The 16,390-nt window shown below is 42.1% G+C and overlaps 1 protein-coding gene across 2 annotated transcripts in view; it reads left to right on the plus strand.

Annotated features, from left to right (window-relative positions):
- LOC309554568 (uncharacterized protein) overlaps window positions 1-16,390 on the plus strand; it is a 151,845-nt gene that overhangs the window by 56,279 nt on the left and 79,176 nt on the right. For both annotated transcript variants that reach the window (XM_082256304.1, XM_082256305.1), the window contains exons 8-9: window positions 1,885-1,928; window positions 12,305-12,382. In XM_082256304.1, the coding sequence (XP_082112430.1) occupies window positions 1,885-1,928; window positions 12,305-12,382 (122 nt within the window). The remainder of the gene's footprint in view (window positions 1-1,884; window positions 1,929-12,304; window positions 12,383-16,390) is intronic.

Genomic DNA, 16,390 nt, shown 5'->3' on the forward strand with positions numbered 1-16,390 from the left:
TTTTTCACCTAGTAATCCTGCTGGTAGCATATTTCCCGTTCTAGGGTAAAGGCTTAGGATTTCTGGCATGATCAACAGGTAAGGTTCTGTACTTGTAGAAAATGTACTTAACAGGAAAAATGAAAACAAATACAGCCACCGTATCTAAGGGACTGGTAAGCTGCAATATATTACATTTCTGTTCTCAAGTTTAAATATACCTTAATGTATAGAATGTATGTAGTTGAAAAATATTCCACCATTTTTAACAGAAAACTTAAGGCCTCATGCACACTGGACGTTTTTGGAGCTGCTGTTAGCAGCGTCAGACGTTTTTTTTTGCAGCTGCAGAACGCCCATCCATGTTATTCTATGGCCTCATGCACACAGAGCTTTTAGGAGCTCCAAGTGGCATAGGCGTTTTACAGCTCCAAAAAAAACCCAGGAACTGTGCGTTCTGGAGCTGCAGCGTCAAGCTGTAAAAACATCTGAAGCTGCTAAAGGCTGAATAACGTAGCTTAACGTGCGTGAAGCCACGTTATACGTTTTTTTTCTTCCATTCAAAATCAGTGGTTCCCTATGGGAGCCTATTGATTTGAATTGAAGTCGCACCGCAAGTCGGATCAGGATGATCCGACTTGCGGCGCGACTTGCGCTGTGAGAATCTTGAGGGGAACTCCACGCCAAAATGGGGAAAAAAACGGCGTGGGGTTCCCCCCCAGGTTCCAAACCAGGCCCTTCGGGTCTGGTATAAAATTTGAGGGTAGCCCCACGCCGAAAAAACGGCGTGGGGTCCCCCCAAAATCCATACCAGACCCTTATCCGAGCATGCAGCCCGGCAGGCCAGGAAAGGGGAGGGGACGAGCGAGCGGCCCCATCCCCCCCCCCCGGACCATACCAGTCCACACGCCCTCAACATGGGGGGGTGTGGGTGCTTTGGGGCAGGGGGGGGCTCTGCACCCACCACCTCAAAGCACCTTGCCCCCATGCCCCCCCTTGCCCCCATGATTATGCCTCATCAACATGGGGGCAAGGTGCTTTGAGGTGGTGGAGAGCCCCCCCCTGCCCCAAAGCACCCACACCCCCCCATGTTGAGGGCGTGTGGACTGGTATGGTCCGGGGGGGGGGGATGGGGCCGCTCGCTCGTCCCCTCCCCTTTCCTGGCCTGCCGGGCTGCATGCTCGGATAAGGGTCTGGTATGGATTGTGGGGGGGACCCCGAAGGGCCTGGTTTGGAACCTGGGGGGGGAACCCCACGCCGTTTTTTCCCCATTTTGGCATGGAGTTCCCCCTCAAGATTCTCACAGCGCAAGTCGCGCCGCAAGTCGGATCATCCTGATCTGACTTGCGGTGCGACTTCCATTCAAATCAATAGGCTCCCATAGGGAACCATTGAATTTGAATGGAGGCAGAAAAAACGCTGCTAAAAGCTACGTGGCCAAACGTGCAATAATAATGGAAAAAGCTACTGAAAGCACGTTTTTACAGCTGCTTTTTCTCGGCTTCAAGAAACAGCTTTGGAGCTCGTTTTTATGACTCCCTGTGTGCATGGAGCCTTAAACTACTGGGATTATCATTTTTTACTAGGACTATCTCCTTTTAAAAATGTTGTTACCATTATGTTTTTTTTTTTTTTTTTTTGGTGGGGGCATTTTAATACGAAAGGGAAAGCTAACAGAGACATGGGGAATGTAATAAGCCTGTCCTGAGTTCTCAAGTTGTAATTTTACCAAGCACTTTGGTTCAGCACTGCTACATGCCTATACACCATGTTTCTAAATTGTTTCCGTTCAGTATTATTTTAACATACAGTATGTGCCATTATTACCTTTGAGAATATACTGTATACTCTGAATACATTTAATTACATTTATGAATAAAAACTTCTCTACTTTTTCCCTTGCAGTTTGGATGGAAGAGAAATGATTTTAACTTACTCGCATCTGGAAGGTAAGTGGTAAAAACAAATTAATATAAAAAAAAAAATATCTACACTGAACAAAATTATAAAGGCATCACTTTTGATTTTGCCCCGAATTTTCAAAAAATGAACTCAAAGATCCAATACTTTTTTCTATGTACACAAAAGGCCTATTTTTCTCAAATATTGTTCACAAATCTGTCAAATCTTCTCCTTTGCCGAGATAACCCCTCCATCTCAAAGGTGTGGCATATCAAGATGCTGATTAGACAGCATGATTATTGCACAGGTGTATCTTAGGCTGGCCACATTAAAGGCCACTCTAAAAAACGCATTTTTACTGTATTGAAAGAACAAGAAATTCCCCTGGGGGTGGGACTTTTTAGGCACGAATTGGTGAAAAGTAACAAATAATGAATATTAGAATAAATTTTAATTAATAAATAACATCAAAATGAACAATTGCAAAGATATTAATGTATGCATTAAAAACAGACAAATGCAAGCGCTACAATTGGACTCCAGCTGCCCTGAATTAGGAGATTATATGGTCATTAGTCCATCCTATGAATGCTTTATATAGCCAAAGAAAAGCCTACCAATAAAACACACGGCGGCACGTGGATCGTAGCTCTTCACCTGTTTTTAATTTGCAGGCTCTGTGCTCATGTGCAAACCAACCATATAGGATACCAGCTCTATCCCTGACGAAGGGGTCATAAGAGCCCCGAAACGCGACGGATCATCTGGCCCTCTGGTTGAGTTGTTTCTGGTTCATACCGCACATATATCTGCGCTTGCATTTGTCTGTTTTTAATGCATACATTAATATCTTTGTAATTGTTCATTTTGATGTCATTTATTAATTAAAATTTATTCTAATATTCATTATTTGTTATTTTTCACCAATTCGTGCCTAAAAAGTCCCACCCCCAGGGGAATTTCTTGTTCTTCCTACACTTACCGGGATGTGGCACACCCATTAGAGGTCCTCAGCGGGAACACACCCCATACATTTTTACTGTATTGGGAGGCTCCGGGGTGGTTTGAAAACCAGTCAGTATCTGGTGTGACCACCATTTGCCTCACGCAGTACAACACATTCGCATAGAGTTGATCAGGTTGTTGATTGTGGCCGGTGGAATGTTGGTCCACTCCTCTTCAATGACTGTGTGAATTTGCTGGATATTGGCAGGACCTGGAACACGCTGTCGTATACGCCGATCCAGAGCATCCCAAACATGCTCAATGGATGTCATGTCTGGTGAGTATGCTGGCCATGCAAGAACTGGGATGTTTTCAGCTTCCAGGATTTGTGTACAGATTCTTGCAACATGGGGTCATGCATTATCATGCTGCAACATGAGGTGCTGGTCGTGGATGAATGGCACAACAATGGGGCATAGGATCTCATCAAGGTATCTCTGTGCATTCAAATTGCCATCAATAAAATGCACCTGTGTTTGTTGTCCATAACATACACCTGCCCATACCATAACCCCCCGCCACCATGGGCCACTCAATCCACAACGTTGACATCAGCAAACCGCTCACCCACAGGACGCCATACAAGCTGTCTGCCATCTGCCCTGTTCAGTGAAAACCTCGGATTTATCCCTGAAGAGAACACCTCTCCAAAGTGCCAGACTCCATAGAATGTGAGCATTTGCCCACTCAAGTTGGTTACGATGATGAACTGCAGTCAGGGAGAACCCAATGGGGATGACGAGGATGCAGATGAGCTTCCCTGAGACAGTTTCTAACAGTTTGTGCAGAAATTCTTTGGTTATGCAAACCCATTGTTGGAGCAGCTGTCCGGGTGGCTGGTCTCAGACGATCTTGGAGGTGAAGATGCTGGATGTGGAGGTCCTGGGCTGGCGTGGTTGTGAGGCCGGTAGCATGTACTGCCAAATTCTCTGAAATACCTTTGGAGACGGCTTATGGTAGAGAAATGAACATTCAATTCATGGGCAACAGCTCTGGTGGACATTCCTGCAGTCAGGATGCCAATTGCATGCTTCCTCAAAACTTGGGACATCTGTGGCATTGTGCTGTGTGATAAAACTGCACATTTTAGAGTGGCCTTTTATGGTGGCCAGCCTAAGGCACACCTGTGCAATAACCATGCTGTCTAATCAGCATCTTGATATGCCACATCTGTGAGGTGGATGGACTATCTCGGCAAAGGAGAAGTGCTCACTAATGAAGATTTGTGAACAATATTTGAAAGAAATAGGCCTTTTGTGTACATAGAAAAAGTCTTAGATCTTTGAGTTCACCTCATGAATAATGGGGGCAAAAACAGAAGTGTTGCATTTATAATTTTGTGTGTGTGTATATATATATATATATATATATATATATATATATATACAGTATCTCACAAAAGTGAGTACACCACTCACATTTTTGTAAATATTTTATTATACCTTTTCATGTGACAACACTGAAGAAATTACACTTTGCTACAAAGTAAAGTAGTGAGTGTACAGCTTGTATAACAGTGTAAATTTGCTGTCCCCTTAAAGTTACTCAACACACAGCCATTAATGTCTAAACTGCTGGCAACAAAAGCGAGTACACCCCTAAGTGGAAATGTCCAAATTGTGCCCAATTAGCCGTTTTCCCTCCCCGGTGTCATGTGACTTGTTATTGTTACAATGTCAATAGTGTCAATATTTTGAGTGGCCACCATTATTTTCTGGCACTGCCCTACCCTATTGGGCATGAAGTTCTCCTGAGCTTCACAGGTTGCCACTAGAGTCCTTTTCAAATCCTCCATGACGACATCACGGAGCTGGTGGATGTTAGAGACCTTGCGCTCCTCCACCTTCCATTTGAGGATGCCCCACAGATGCTCAATAGGGTTTAGGTCTGGAGACATGCTTGGCCAGTCCATCACCTTTTCCCTCAGCTTCTTTAGCAAGGCAATGGTCATCTTGGAGATGAGTTTGGGGTTGTTATAATGTTGGAATACTGCCCTGCGGCCCAGTCTCCTGAGGGAGGGCTTCCTTCTGGGACGACAGCCATGCAGACCAATTTGATGCAGTGTGTGGCGTATGGTCTGAGCACTGACAGGCTGACCCCCCACCCCTTCAACCTACAACAATGCTGGCAGCACTCAGCACGCAGCATTTATTTCCTAAGACAACCTCTGGATATGACGCTGAGCACATGCACTCAACCTCTTTGGTCGACCATAGCGAGGCCTGTTCTGAGTGGAACCTGTCCTGTTAAACCGCTGTTTGGCCTTGGCCACCGCAGTGCAGCTCAGTTTTAGGGTCTTAGCAATCTTCTTATAGCCTAGGCCATCTTTATGTAGAGCAACAATTCTTTTTTTCAGATCATCAGAGAGTTCTTTGCCATGAGGTGCTATGTTGAACTTCCAGTGACCAGTATGAGAGAGTTTGAGCGATAACACCAAATTTAACACACCTGAGACATTGTAACATTAACAAGTCACATGGCACCGAGGAGGGAAAACGGCTAATTGGGCCAAATTTAACACACCTGCTCCCTTTTCACACCTGAGACATTGTAACATTAACAAGTCACATGACACCGGGGAGGGAAAACGGCTAATTGGGCCCAATTTGGACATTTTCACTTAGGGGTGTACTCACTTTTGTTGCCAGCGGTTTAGACATTAATGAATGTGTGTTGAGTTATTTTGAGGAGACAGCAAATTTACACTGTTATACAAGCTGTACACTCACTACTTTGCATTGTAGCAAAGTGTCATTTCTTCAGTGTTGTCACATGAAAAGATATAATAAAATATTTACAAAAATGTGAGGGGTGTACTCACTTTTGTGAGATAATGTGTGTGTGTGTCTCTGAAGAGAGATGATCATGCTCTGCTTTAGAATGTTCCAGTACATGTTGGCATTCATGGTTCCTTCAATGAACTGTAGCTCCCCAGTGCCAGCAGCATTAATGCAGCCCCAGACCATGACATTCCCACCACCATGTTTGATTGTAGGCAAGACACACTTATCTTTGCACTCCTCACCTAGTTGCTGCTACACACGCTTGACACCATCTGAACCAAATATGTTTATCTTGGTCTCATCAGACCACAGGACATGGTTCCAGTAATCCATGTCCGTAGTCTTCTTGTCTTCGGCAAACTGTTTGCGGGCTTTCTTGTGCATCATCTTTAGAAGAGGCTTCCTTCTGGGATGACAGCCATGCAAACCAATTTAATGCAGTGTGCAGCGTTTGGTCTGAGCACTGACAGGCTGACCCCCCCCCATCCCTTTAACCTCTGCAGCATTGCTGGCAACACTCATACATCTATTTCCCAAAGAAAACCTCTGGGTTTGACGCTGAGCACGTGCACTCAACTTCTTTGGTCATTAATGGCGAGGCCTGTTCTGAGTGGATCCGGTCCTGTTAAACTGCTGTATGGTCTTGGCCCGTGCTGCAGCTCAGTTTCACGGTCTTGGCAATCTGCTTATAGTCTAGGCCTTTTTTATGTAGAGCAATAATTTATTTTTTTTCAGATCCTCAGAGTTCTTTGCCATGAGGTGCCATGTTGAACTTCTAGTGACCAATATGAGAGAGTGAGAGCGATAACACCAAATTTAACACACCTTCTCCCCATTCACACCTGAGACCTTGTAACACTAACGAATCACATGACACCGGGGAGGGAAAATGGCTAATTGGACCCAATTTGGACATTTTAACTTAGGGGTGTAACTCACTTTTGTTGCCACCGGTTTAGACATTAATAACTGTGTGTTGAGTTATTTTGAGGGGACAGCAAGTTTACACTGTTATACAAGCTGTACACTCACTACGTTACATTGTAGCAAAGTGCCATTTCTTCAGTGTTGTCACATGAAAAGATATAATATATATATATATATATATATATATATATATATTTGTACTCCTGTCCTGGTTGCCACCACACAGGCTTGACACCATTTGAACCAAATAAGTTTATCTTGGTCTCATCAGACCACAGAACATGGTTCCAGTAATTCATGTCCTTAGTCTGCTTGTTTTCAGCAAACTGTTATCTGGCTTTCTTGTGCATCATCTTTAGAAGAGGCTTCCTTCTGGGACGACAGCCATGCAGACCAATTTGATGCAGTGTGTGGCGTGTGGTTTGAGCTCTGTCAGGCTGACCCCCCACCCCTTCAACCTCTGCAGCAATGTTGGCAGCACTCATGTCTATTTCCCAAAGACAACCTCTGGATATGACGCTGAGCACATGCACTCAACTTCGTCGACCATGACGAGGCCTGTTCTGAGTGGAACCTGTTAAACCGATGTATGGTCTTGGCCACCCTGCTGCAGCTCAGTTTCAGGCAAAAAGTTAATTGGCAATCTTCTTATAGTCTAGGCCACCTGTACAGTGCCTTGCGAAAGTATTCGGCCCCCTTGAACTTTTCGACCTTTTGCCACATTTCAGGCTTCAAACATCAAGATATAAAACTGTAATTTTTTGTGAAGAATCAACAACAAGTGGGACACAATCATGAAGTGGAACGAAATTTATTGGATATTTCAAACTTTTTAACAAATATAAAACTGAAAAATTGGGTGTGCAAAATTATTCTGCCCCCTTAAGTTAATACTTTGTAGTGCCACCTTTTGCTGCGATTACAGCTGTAAGTTGCTTGGGGTATGTCTCTATCAGTTTTGCACATCGAGAGACTGAAATTTTTGCCCATTCCTCCTTGCAAAACAGCTCGAGCTCAGTGAGGTTGAATGGAGAGCGTTTGTGAACAGCAGTTTTCAGTTCTTTCCACAGATTCTCAATTGGATTCAGGTCTGGACTTTGACTTGGCCATTCTAACACCTCTGGATATGTTTATTTGTGAACCATTCCATTGTAGATTTTGCTTTATGTTTTGGATCATTGTCTTGTTGGAAGACAAATCTCTGTCGCAGTCTCAGGTCTTTTGCAGACTCCATCAGGTTTTCTTCCAGAATGGTCCTGTATTTGGCTCCATTCATCTTCCCATCAATTTTAACCATCTTCCCTGTCCCTGCTGAAGAAAAGCAGGCCCAAACCATGATGCTGCCACCACCATAATTGACAGTGGGGATGGTGTGTTCAGGGTGATTAGCTGTGTTGCTTTTACGCCAAACATAACGTTTTGCATTGTTGCCAAAAAGTTCAATTTTGGTTTCATCTGACCAGAGCACCTTCTTCCACATGTTTTGTGTGTCTCCCAGGTGGCTTGTGGCAAATATTAAATGACACTTTTTATGGATATCTTTAAGAAATGGCTTTCTTCTTGCCACTCTTCCATAAAGGCCAGATTTGTGCAGTTTAGGACTGATTGTTGTCCTATGGACAGAGTCTCCCACCTCAGCTGTAGATCTCTGCAGTTCATCCAGAGTGATCATGGGCCTCTTGGCTGCATCTCTGATCAGTCTTCTCCTTGTATGAGCTGAAAGTTTAGAGGGACAGCCAGGTCTTTGTAGATTTGCAGTGGTCTGATACTCCTTCCATTTCAATATTATCGCTTTCACAGTGCTCCTTGGGATGTTTAAAGCTTGGGAAATCTTTTTGTATCCAAATCCGGCTTTAAACTTCTCCACAACAGTATCTTGGACCTGCCTGGTGTGTTCCTTGTTCTTCATGATGCTCTCTGCGCTTTAAACGGACATCTGAGACTATCACAGTGCAGGTGCATTTATACGGAGACTTGATTACACACAGGTGGATTCTATTTATCATCATTAGTCATTTAGGTCAACATTGGATCATTCAGAGATCCTCACTGAACTTCTGGAGAGAGTTTGCTGCACTGAAAGTAAAGGGGCTGAATAATTTTGCACGCCCAATTTTTCAGTTTTTTATTTGTTAAAAAAGTTTGAAATATCCAATAAATTTCGTTCCACTTCATGATTGTGTCCCACTTGTTGTTAATTCTTCACAAAAAATTACAGTTTTATATATTTTATGTTTGAAGCCTGAAATGTGGCAAAAGGTTGAAAAGTTCAAGGGGGCCGAATACTTTCCCAAGGCACCGTATGTAGATCAATAATTCTTTTTTTCAGATTGTCAGAGTTCTTTGCCATGAGGTGCCATGTTGAACTTCCAGTGACCAGTATGAGAGAGTGAGAGCGATAACACCAAATTTAACACACCTGCTCCCCATTCACACCTGAGACCTTGTAACCTTAACAAATCACATGACAGCGGGAAGGGAAAATGGCTAATTGGGCCCAGTTTGGAAATTTTTACTTAGGGGTGTACTCACTTTTGTTTAGCGATTTAGACATTAATGGCTGTGTGTTGAGTTATTTTGAGGGGACAGCACATTTATGCTGTTATACAAGCTGTACACTCACTACTTTACATTGTAGCAAAGTGCTACTTCTTCAGTGTTGTCACATGAAAAAGATATAATAAAATATTTACAAAAATGTGAGGGGTGTACTCACTTTTGTGAGATACTGTGTGTGTGTATATATATATATATATATATATATATATATATATATATATATATATATATTTAGACACAGACACAATTTTAGATATTTTTTCAGGTATTTATCAAGACATATTCAAGCTATAGTTATATAATGGATGTGAGCTGAATATGCACAGTTTCAGGTTTAATTTGAGGGTATGTACATCCAAATTGGAGGAAGGGTTTATGAATTACAGCTCTTAAGAATAGCCATCCCCCTTTATCAAGGGACCAAAAGTAATTGGACAATTGAATCAAAGGCTGTTTCATGGCTAGGTGTGGGCTACTCCTTCATCAGTTAGGCTGGTAAAAGGTCTGGAGTTGATTCTAAGTGTGGTATTTGCATTTGGAATCTATTGCTGTGAACCTACATTGTGCATTCAAAGGAGCTGTTCATGCAAGTGAAACAGGCCACTGGAAGGCTTCAAAAATGAAACGAATCAATTAGAGACATAGCAGCAACATTAGGAGAGGCCAAATCAACAGTTTGGTACATTCTGAGGAAAGAAGAACGCACTGGTGAGTTCAGCAACAGGAGGTGGGCGTATCAATGTCAAAGTCTACAATCAAGAGGAGACTTCACAAGAGCAAATACAGAGGGTTCACCACAAGGTGCAAACCATTCATAAGCCTAAAGAATAGAAAAGCCAGATTAGACTTTGTCAAAAAAACATCTAAAAAAGCCAGACCAGTTCTGGAAAAGCATTGTTTGGAGGGATGAAACTAAGATTATTCTGTACCAGAATGACGGGAAGAAAGAAAATGTGGACAAGGCTTGGAACAGCTCATGATCCAAAGCACACAACGTGACCTGTAAAACAAGGTGGAGACAGTGTGATGCAATGGGCATGCATGGCTTCCAGTGGCACTGGGTCATTGGTGTTTATTGATGATGTGACAGAAACAGCCAGATGAATTCTGCAGTGTTTAGAGATATACTGTGAGCCCAGATTCAGCCAAATGCAGCAAAGTTGTTTGGACAGCGTTTCACAGTACAGATGGACAATGATCCAAAACACACTGCAAAAGCAACCCAGGAGCTTTTGAAGGAAAATAAGTGAAATATTCTGCAATGGCGAATCAATCACCCCATCTCAACCCAATTGAGCTCAATTTCACTTGCTGAAGGCAAAACTAAAGGCAGAAAGACCCACAAACAAAGAATAACTGAAGACACCTGCAGTTAGAGCCTGGCAAAGCATCAGAAAGGATAATGTCCATGGGTTCCAGACTTGATTCAGTCATTGCCAGTAAAGGATTCTCAACAATATATTAAAAATGAACATTTCATTTTTGATTATATTCATTTGTCCAATTACATTTGAGCCCCTGAAAATGGGGGAACCGTGTATAAAAATGGTTGCAGTTCCTAAAATGTGTACTTGATATTTATTTTCAACCCTTTGAATTAAAGCTGAAAGTCTGCACTTCAAATTCATTTAGATTGTTTCATTTAAATTTTATCCTGGTGGCATGCAGAGCCAAAAGTTTGAAAGTTTGTGCCTGTGTCCAAATATATATGGACCTAACTCTATATATAATATATATATATTATATAAAATCTTTTACAGTTGGCAAAATGTTGTATTTTTTTGGTTAAAACCAAAGTTTTTGGTTAAACATATAAAGATCCAACTACTTTCACCTACTCCATGCCTTCCATCTTCCTAAATGAGGATGAAGGGACAGATCACTATGAGTATGGCTTACCTAATTGAACTCCGGAAGATTTACCCCCCCCCCCTTTATTACCAGGCCTTTTTTTTTTTAGCGATAATAATTTTAACTGACAATTGTGCGGTCATGCAACACTGTACCCAAATAAAATTTATGTCATCTATTCCCACAAATAGAGCATTCTTTTGGTGATATATGATTACCACTGCATTTTTTTTCTTTTTTGAAAACAAAAAAAAAAAAACAGTTTTTCTGCAATAAAACATATCCAATAAAAAAAACATACAAAATCAAATTTATTTTGCTACATATTTAAAAGTTATTGTGATTTTTACCAACAGTTTGCGCACTGCTTTTCAACGTGAGGGCAGACAGTATAGTTACATTACAATTCAATACAGGAGGAATCAGAGGGCCCTTTGAAAAGTAGCCAGAGTGTCTGGATCACTGTGTGGCCAGCTGACAAGTGAAGAGCTGGGCTGGAAGCCAGAAATCTCTGATGCTCCTATTCAGGTTGCTCAGTGGACGATGGTCTTCCGTAAAAATTGGGATCGCAGGACGCGTTTCAAGGACTCCTCCTCTTCTTCAGCTCTTCAGCTCTTTTTATTTTTCAGCTTGCAGACTGAACAAAAAAAAAATATAAGCGTATGGCCAGCTTTTCAAAATTCCCCAAGGAACAACTAATTACATAGGTCCCCATGGACAGAAACAAGTTACAGTCACCCTCTCTGGTAGGAAAAAAGGCATAATACCTAGCCCTGACAGCAATGAATTGACTGTAACAAAGATGAATTGTCATACATCTACCTGCACCTGTGTTGTAATTTTGTACATCTTTTTGTGTCTAGTTTAGGCTAGGTGGTCTATAATTGAGTGCATTACTTATCTTACTCCACGGTCCCATAGACTTTATTCCTATATAATGACCACTGCATCAAAGCCACCCCTCTTAGCCATTTGTTCAGCTGCTCCCTTGCTGATGTCTTCATGTACAATTTAGGATCAGCCATTCTTCATTGTATGTGATGATGTTGAGGGACAGGAGAGGGGAGAACAAGAGCACCAGCTGCCACAGGACTGATATAAGGTAAGTATTTAAAATAAGCTAAGACTAAATAAGCAATAAATTGTATGGGTGGAGGGAGCCATTATTTGGTTTTGGTTCAAGCTTGGAGTTGGACGTTACTATAACAAACAAAGCTAAAAAAAAGTATCTGAAATGTACAGTAATCCTGAAATAACAACATTGCTTGCATTCTGATCTAGTGTGCATCTCTTTGCAGCTTAGCTGGTCATCTGATAGAATGTGGTGCCCAGAGCACTGGAGGAATATACACAGACTGGCATCTGGTACCAGACTGGTAAGATATCTTATTATGTTTATATACATAGCCAATAAAGCTGAAAGCAAGACTGCTGTACCACAAGTGAAAATGTTGCCAATTTTGCTATACAGGAGAAAAAAATTTGACCTTCCAGACTAACCTTTCAAACAAAGCCCTCCAGCCGCACTCTGTCAGCGCCAACAGCTTCCATCTTCAACTGGTCCTCCTTCCAGTTTTGCATGTTGCGGCAGAGCCACGATGACTTCACCCCGGTGCATGCAAAAGGGAGTCACGATCATGGCAGTGAAAGTGAAAGAATATCCCCAGTTTTGGGTTTTCACTAGAACAGGAACAGATGGGAAATCTTCCAGTAGGGACTCTACTAGTTCTGGTGAGCTTGGTAACAGCCAAGGACTCCCTCACTTTGGAGGGATTTCCTCTTACTTCCTGTTTTGGCTATGGGACAGGATATCAAGGAAAGTCTCCTAGATGGGACACAGATGGCAAAATAAAAACTTGAAAACGTTTTCCCCTTAGACTCCTGTATTATATAGACACCACTCTGGATGAAGATGCACAGGGGACAGATTTGGACCTCAACATTGTCAGTCTAGGGCGGGGGAAGTGTTAAATGGTCTATCAAAGTGAAATACACTAATAAATTGATGCTGAACTCCAGCTAATACTTTATAAATTTTTACTTTTGGGTTTAATACTGCTTTAATAATCTAAGATCATTTGGATAAGCAGTGGGATATGGAGTCATCATTGTTGTGGATTTTTAGTCAAGACCAATTATCTTACGGTAAACGAAAAGATGTTTATTCAAATATACATGTGTATGGAACATCCTCCAGGGATGTTCTGTGACAAGGGTGTTGATACAATGTAGAATGCACATACCTCATTAGGGTCCTTTCACATGGCCGCTCCGCAGCTTAAGTCCGCTGCGGGACTTTTTTTTTTCACGGAGCGGATGACATTTGTGTCATCCGCTCCGTGTGCCCGCATATCATCCTATCCGTTTGCGGATGATATGCGGACATAATGTAAGTATATGGCATTGCAGATGTCAGCGGATGACACCGCTGACATCCGATTTTCCTTCCTTTCCGTTTTTTACACGGATGAAAAAATAGGGTTCTGTTCCATTCGAAAAAACGGAACAGAACTGAAAGGAGGAAAATCGGATGTCAGCGGATGGTATTCCGCTGACATCTGCAATGCCATTCACTTACATTATGTCCGCAAATCATCCGCAAACGGATGGGATGATTTGCGGACACACGGAGCGGCCGTGTGAAAGGACCCTTAGTCAACATACAGTTTAAAAATATGCAGAACAAGTTTCTAAAGTAGCCAAACTATGAAAAATAATTAGGTCAGGTGCAAGATAAATAAGATAACCTTTGACATGTCCAAAATAATCTATGACATGTCATCAGATGTAAATGGCAATAGAACAGTTACACATTCCTCAGTAATTTACCACAAGAAGCCATACAGGGGTCATGACTCAAAAGGTAACTATGGCTTAGTTCAGGCCTATTTCTTATACACTGCTCAAAAAAATTAAAGGAACACTTTTTAATCAGAGTATAGCATCAAGTCAATTAAACTCCTGGGATATTGATATTCTCAGTTAAGTAGCACAGGGGGTTGTTAATTAGTTTCAGATGCTTTGGTGTTAATGAAATTAACAACAGGTGCACTAGATAAGCAACAATGAGACAACCTTCAAAATAGGAATGGTTTTATAGGTGGGGGCCACCGACATTTTTTCCCCACCCATCTTTTCTTACTGTTTTTTTTACTAGTTTTGCATTTGGCTAGGGTCAGTGTCACTAGTGGAAGCATGAGGTGATACCTGGACCCTATAGAGGTTGCACAGGCAGCCCAAGTCCTCCAGGATGGCACATCAATATGTGCCATTGCCAGAAGGTTTGCTGTGTTTCCCAGCACTGTCTCAAGAGCATGGAGGAGATTCCAGGAGACAGGCAGTTACTCTAGGAGAGCTGAACAGGGCCATAGAAGGTCTCTAACCCATCAGCAGGACCGGTATCTGCTCCTTTGTGCAAGGAGGGACAGGATGAGCACTGCCCGAGCCCTACAAAATGACATCCAGCAGGCCACTGCTGTGAATGTCTCTGACGAAAGAATCAGAAACAGACTTCATGAGGGTGGCCTGAGGGTCTGACGTCCTCTGGGGTGGGCCCTGTGCTCACTGCCCTGGACAATTGAGCTAGATTGGCATTTGCCAATGAACTCCAGCATTGGCAGATCCTCCACTGGCATCCTGTGCTTTTCAAGGATGAGAGAGCACATGTGACAGACATGAAAGGGTCTGGAGATGCCGTAGAGAACTTTATGCTGCCTGTAACATCGTTCAGCATGACCGGCTTGGTTGTGGGTCAGTGATGGTCTAGGATGGTCAGGGTCTTGGCAATCTTCTTATAGCCTAGGCCATCTTTATTTAGAGCAACAATTCTTTTTTTTCCTCAAAGAGTTTTTTTGCCATGAGGTGCCATGTTGAACTTCCAGTGACCAGTATGAGAGAGTGAGACCGATGACAACAAATTTAACACACCTGCTCCCCATTCACACCTGAGACCTTGTAACACTAACGAGTCACATGACACCAGGGAGGGTAAAATGGCTTAATGGGCTCAGTTTGGACTTTTTTACTTAGGGGTGTACTCACTTTTGTTTAGCGGTTTAGATATTAATGGCTGTGAGTTGAGTTATTTTGAGGGGACAGCAAATTTACACTGTTATACAAGCTGTACACTGTCATTTCTTCAGTGTTGTCACATAAAAAAAAAAAAAAAAATCTAATAAAATATTTACAAAAATGTAAAGGGGGGGACCATTTGTGAGATATTGTATATGAGAAGGCCAATTCCAATATGATCCAGGATATGTAACTCCACCCACAGTAGATAAATAAAAGTTTCTAGATATATCCCTCCTTCAGCAAGAAATCACTGGTAGAATGTTCTCAAAAAGATGAAGACAAACTTCCATTGGTGAAATACTGTTTTCAGACATTTATTAGGAAATATAAAACCATAAAAATCAACTTTCCATAGTGTAATATGGCTCTATCAAAATTTCATAATAGAGTATCTCCCGAAATAGAGCAGAGCAGATCGGTGAGACAGAGAATGGTAAACGCAGACAGTGTGAAGAAAACGTGATGACGTCACCAAGGACTTTTCCTATGTGCTTCTTCAGTGCATATTCAGTCTCCATATCTTCAAGTGCAACTGATGAAGTCCATTGACAAAGCGTGTAGGGCGACCTTTCATTCAAAAGGTCAAATGTTTTTAATAGAAAAAAAAATACATTTTTTAACATATATATTTTTAACCTTTTACTGGGCATTCTTTAGGGAACGAAAATCTTTCTAGGTGCACATGGAGTTTACTTAGTAAGAAAAAGAGTGACATATTTTTGTCTATCAGCAAATGAATTAATCACTAGGTCAGCACATTTAGGCCAATTTCCAAAAAATTTCAGAGAAGGCTAAATCAATTTACACATCCCTAGTGTTTTCCAGGGGTCACATGACTGCCCTTCATTACTTTTACACCCTCCAAATTCTGGTTTACTATCAGAATAGCAGCGACATGTAAGTGGCAATTGCTTCTACAGTGGGAAGTACACTGGATTGATGCAGACCCTATCACAGGGGTCCTCAAACTTTGGCCCTCCAGTTGTTCAGGAACTACAATTCCCATCATGCCTAGTCATGTCTGTGAATGTCAGAGTTTTACAGTGCATCATGGGATGTGTAGTTCCGCAACAGCTGGAGGGCCGTAGTTTGAAGATCCCTGCCCTATCACATACCTTACTGTAACCCAACACTATCTGCCAGTTTTAAAAGAATGGGCAGGGATGCTCTGCTTTTCCTGCGCAACAACCCTGACATACCACTGGCATGCGAGGCAGGATATCACTCTATAGTTTTGTTTTGGCTATGCTGAGGAATAGGCATCAATTAATTTAGCACCCATGTCCTGATGGTAAAGATTAGTGCTTGCT

The sequence above is a fragment of the Pelophylax lessonae genome, assembly GCF_965119305.1.
Source record: "Pelophylax lessonae genome assembly, chromosome: 1".
Taxonomy (NCBI): domain Eukaryota; kingdom Metazoa; phylum Chordata; class Amphibia; order Anura; family Ranidae; genus Pelophylax; species Pelophylax lessonae.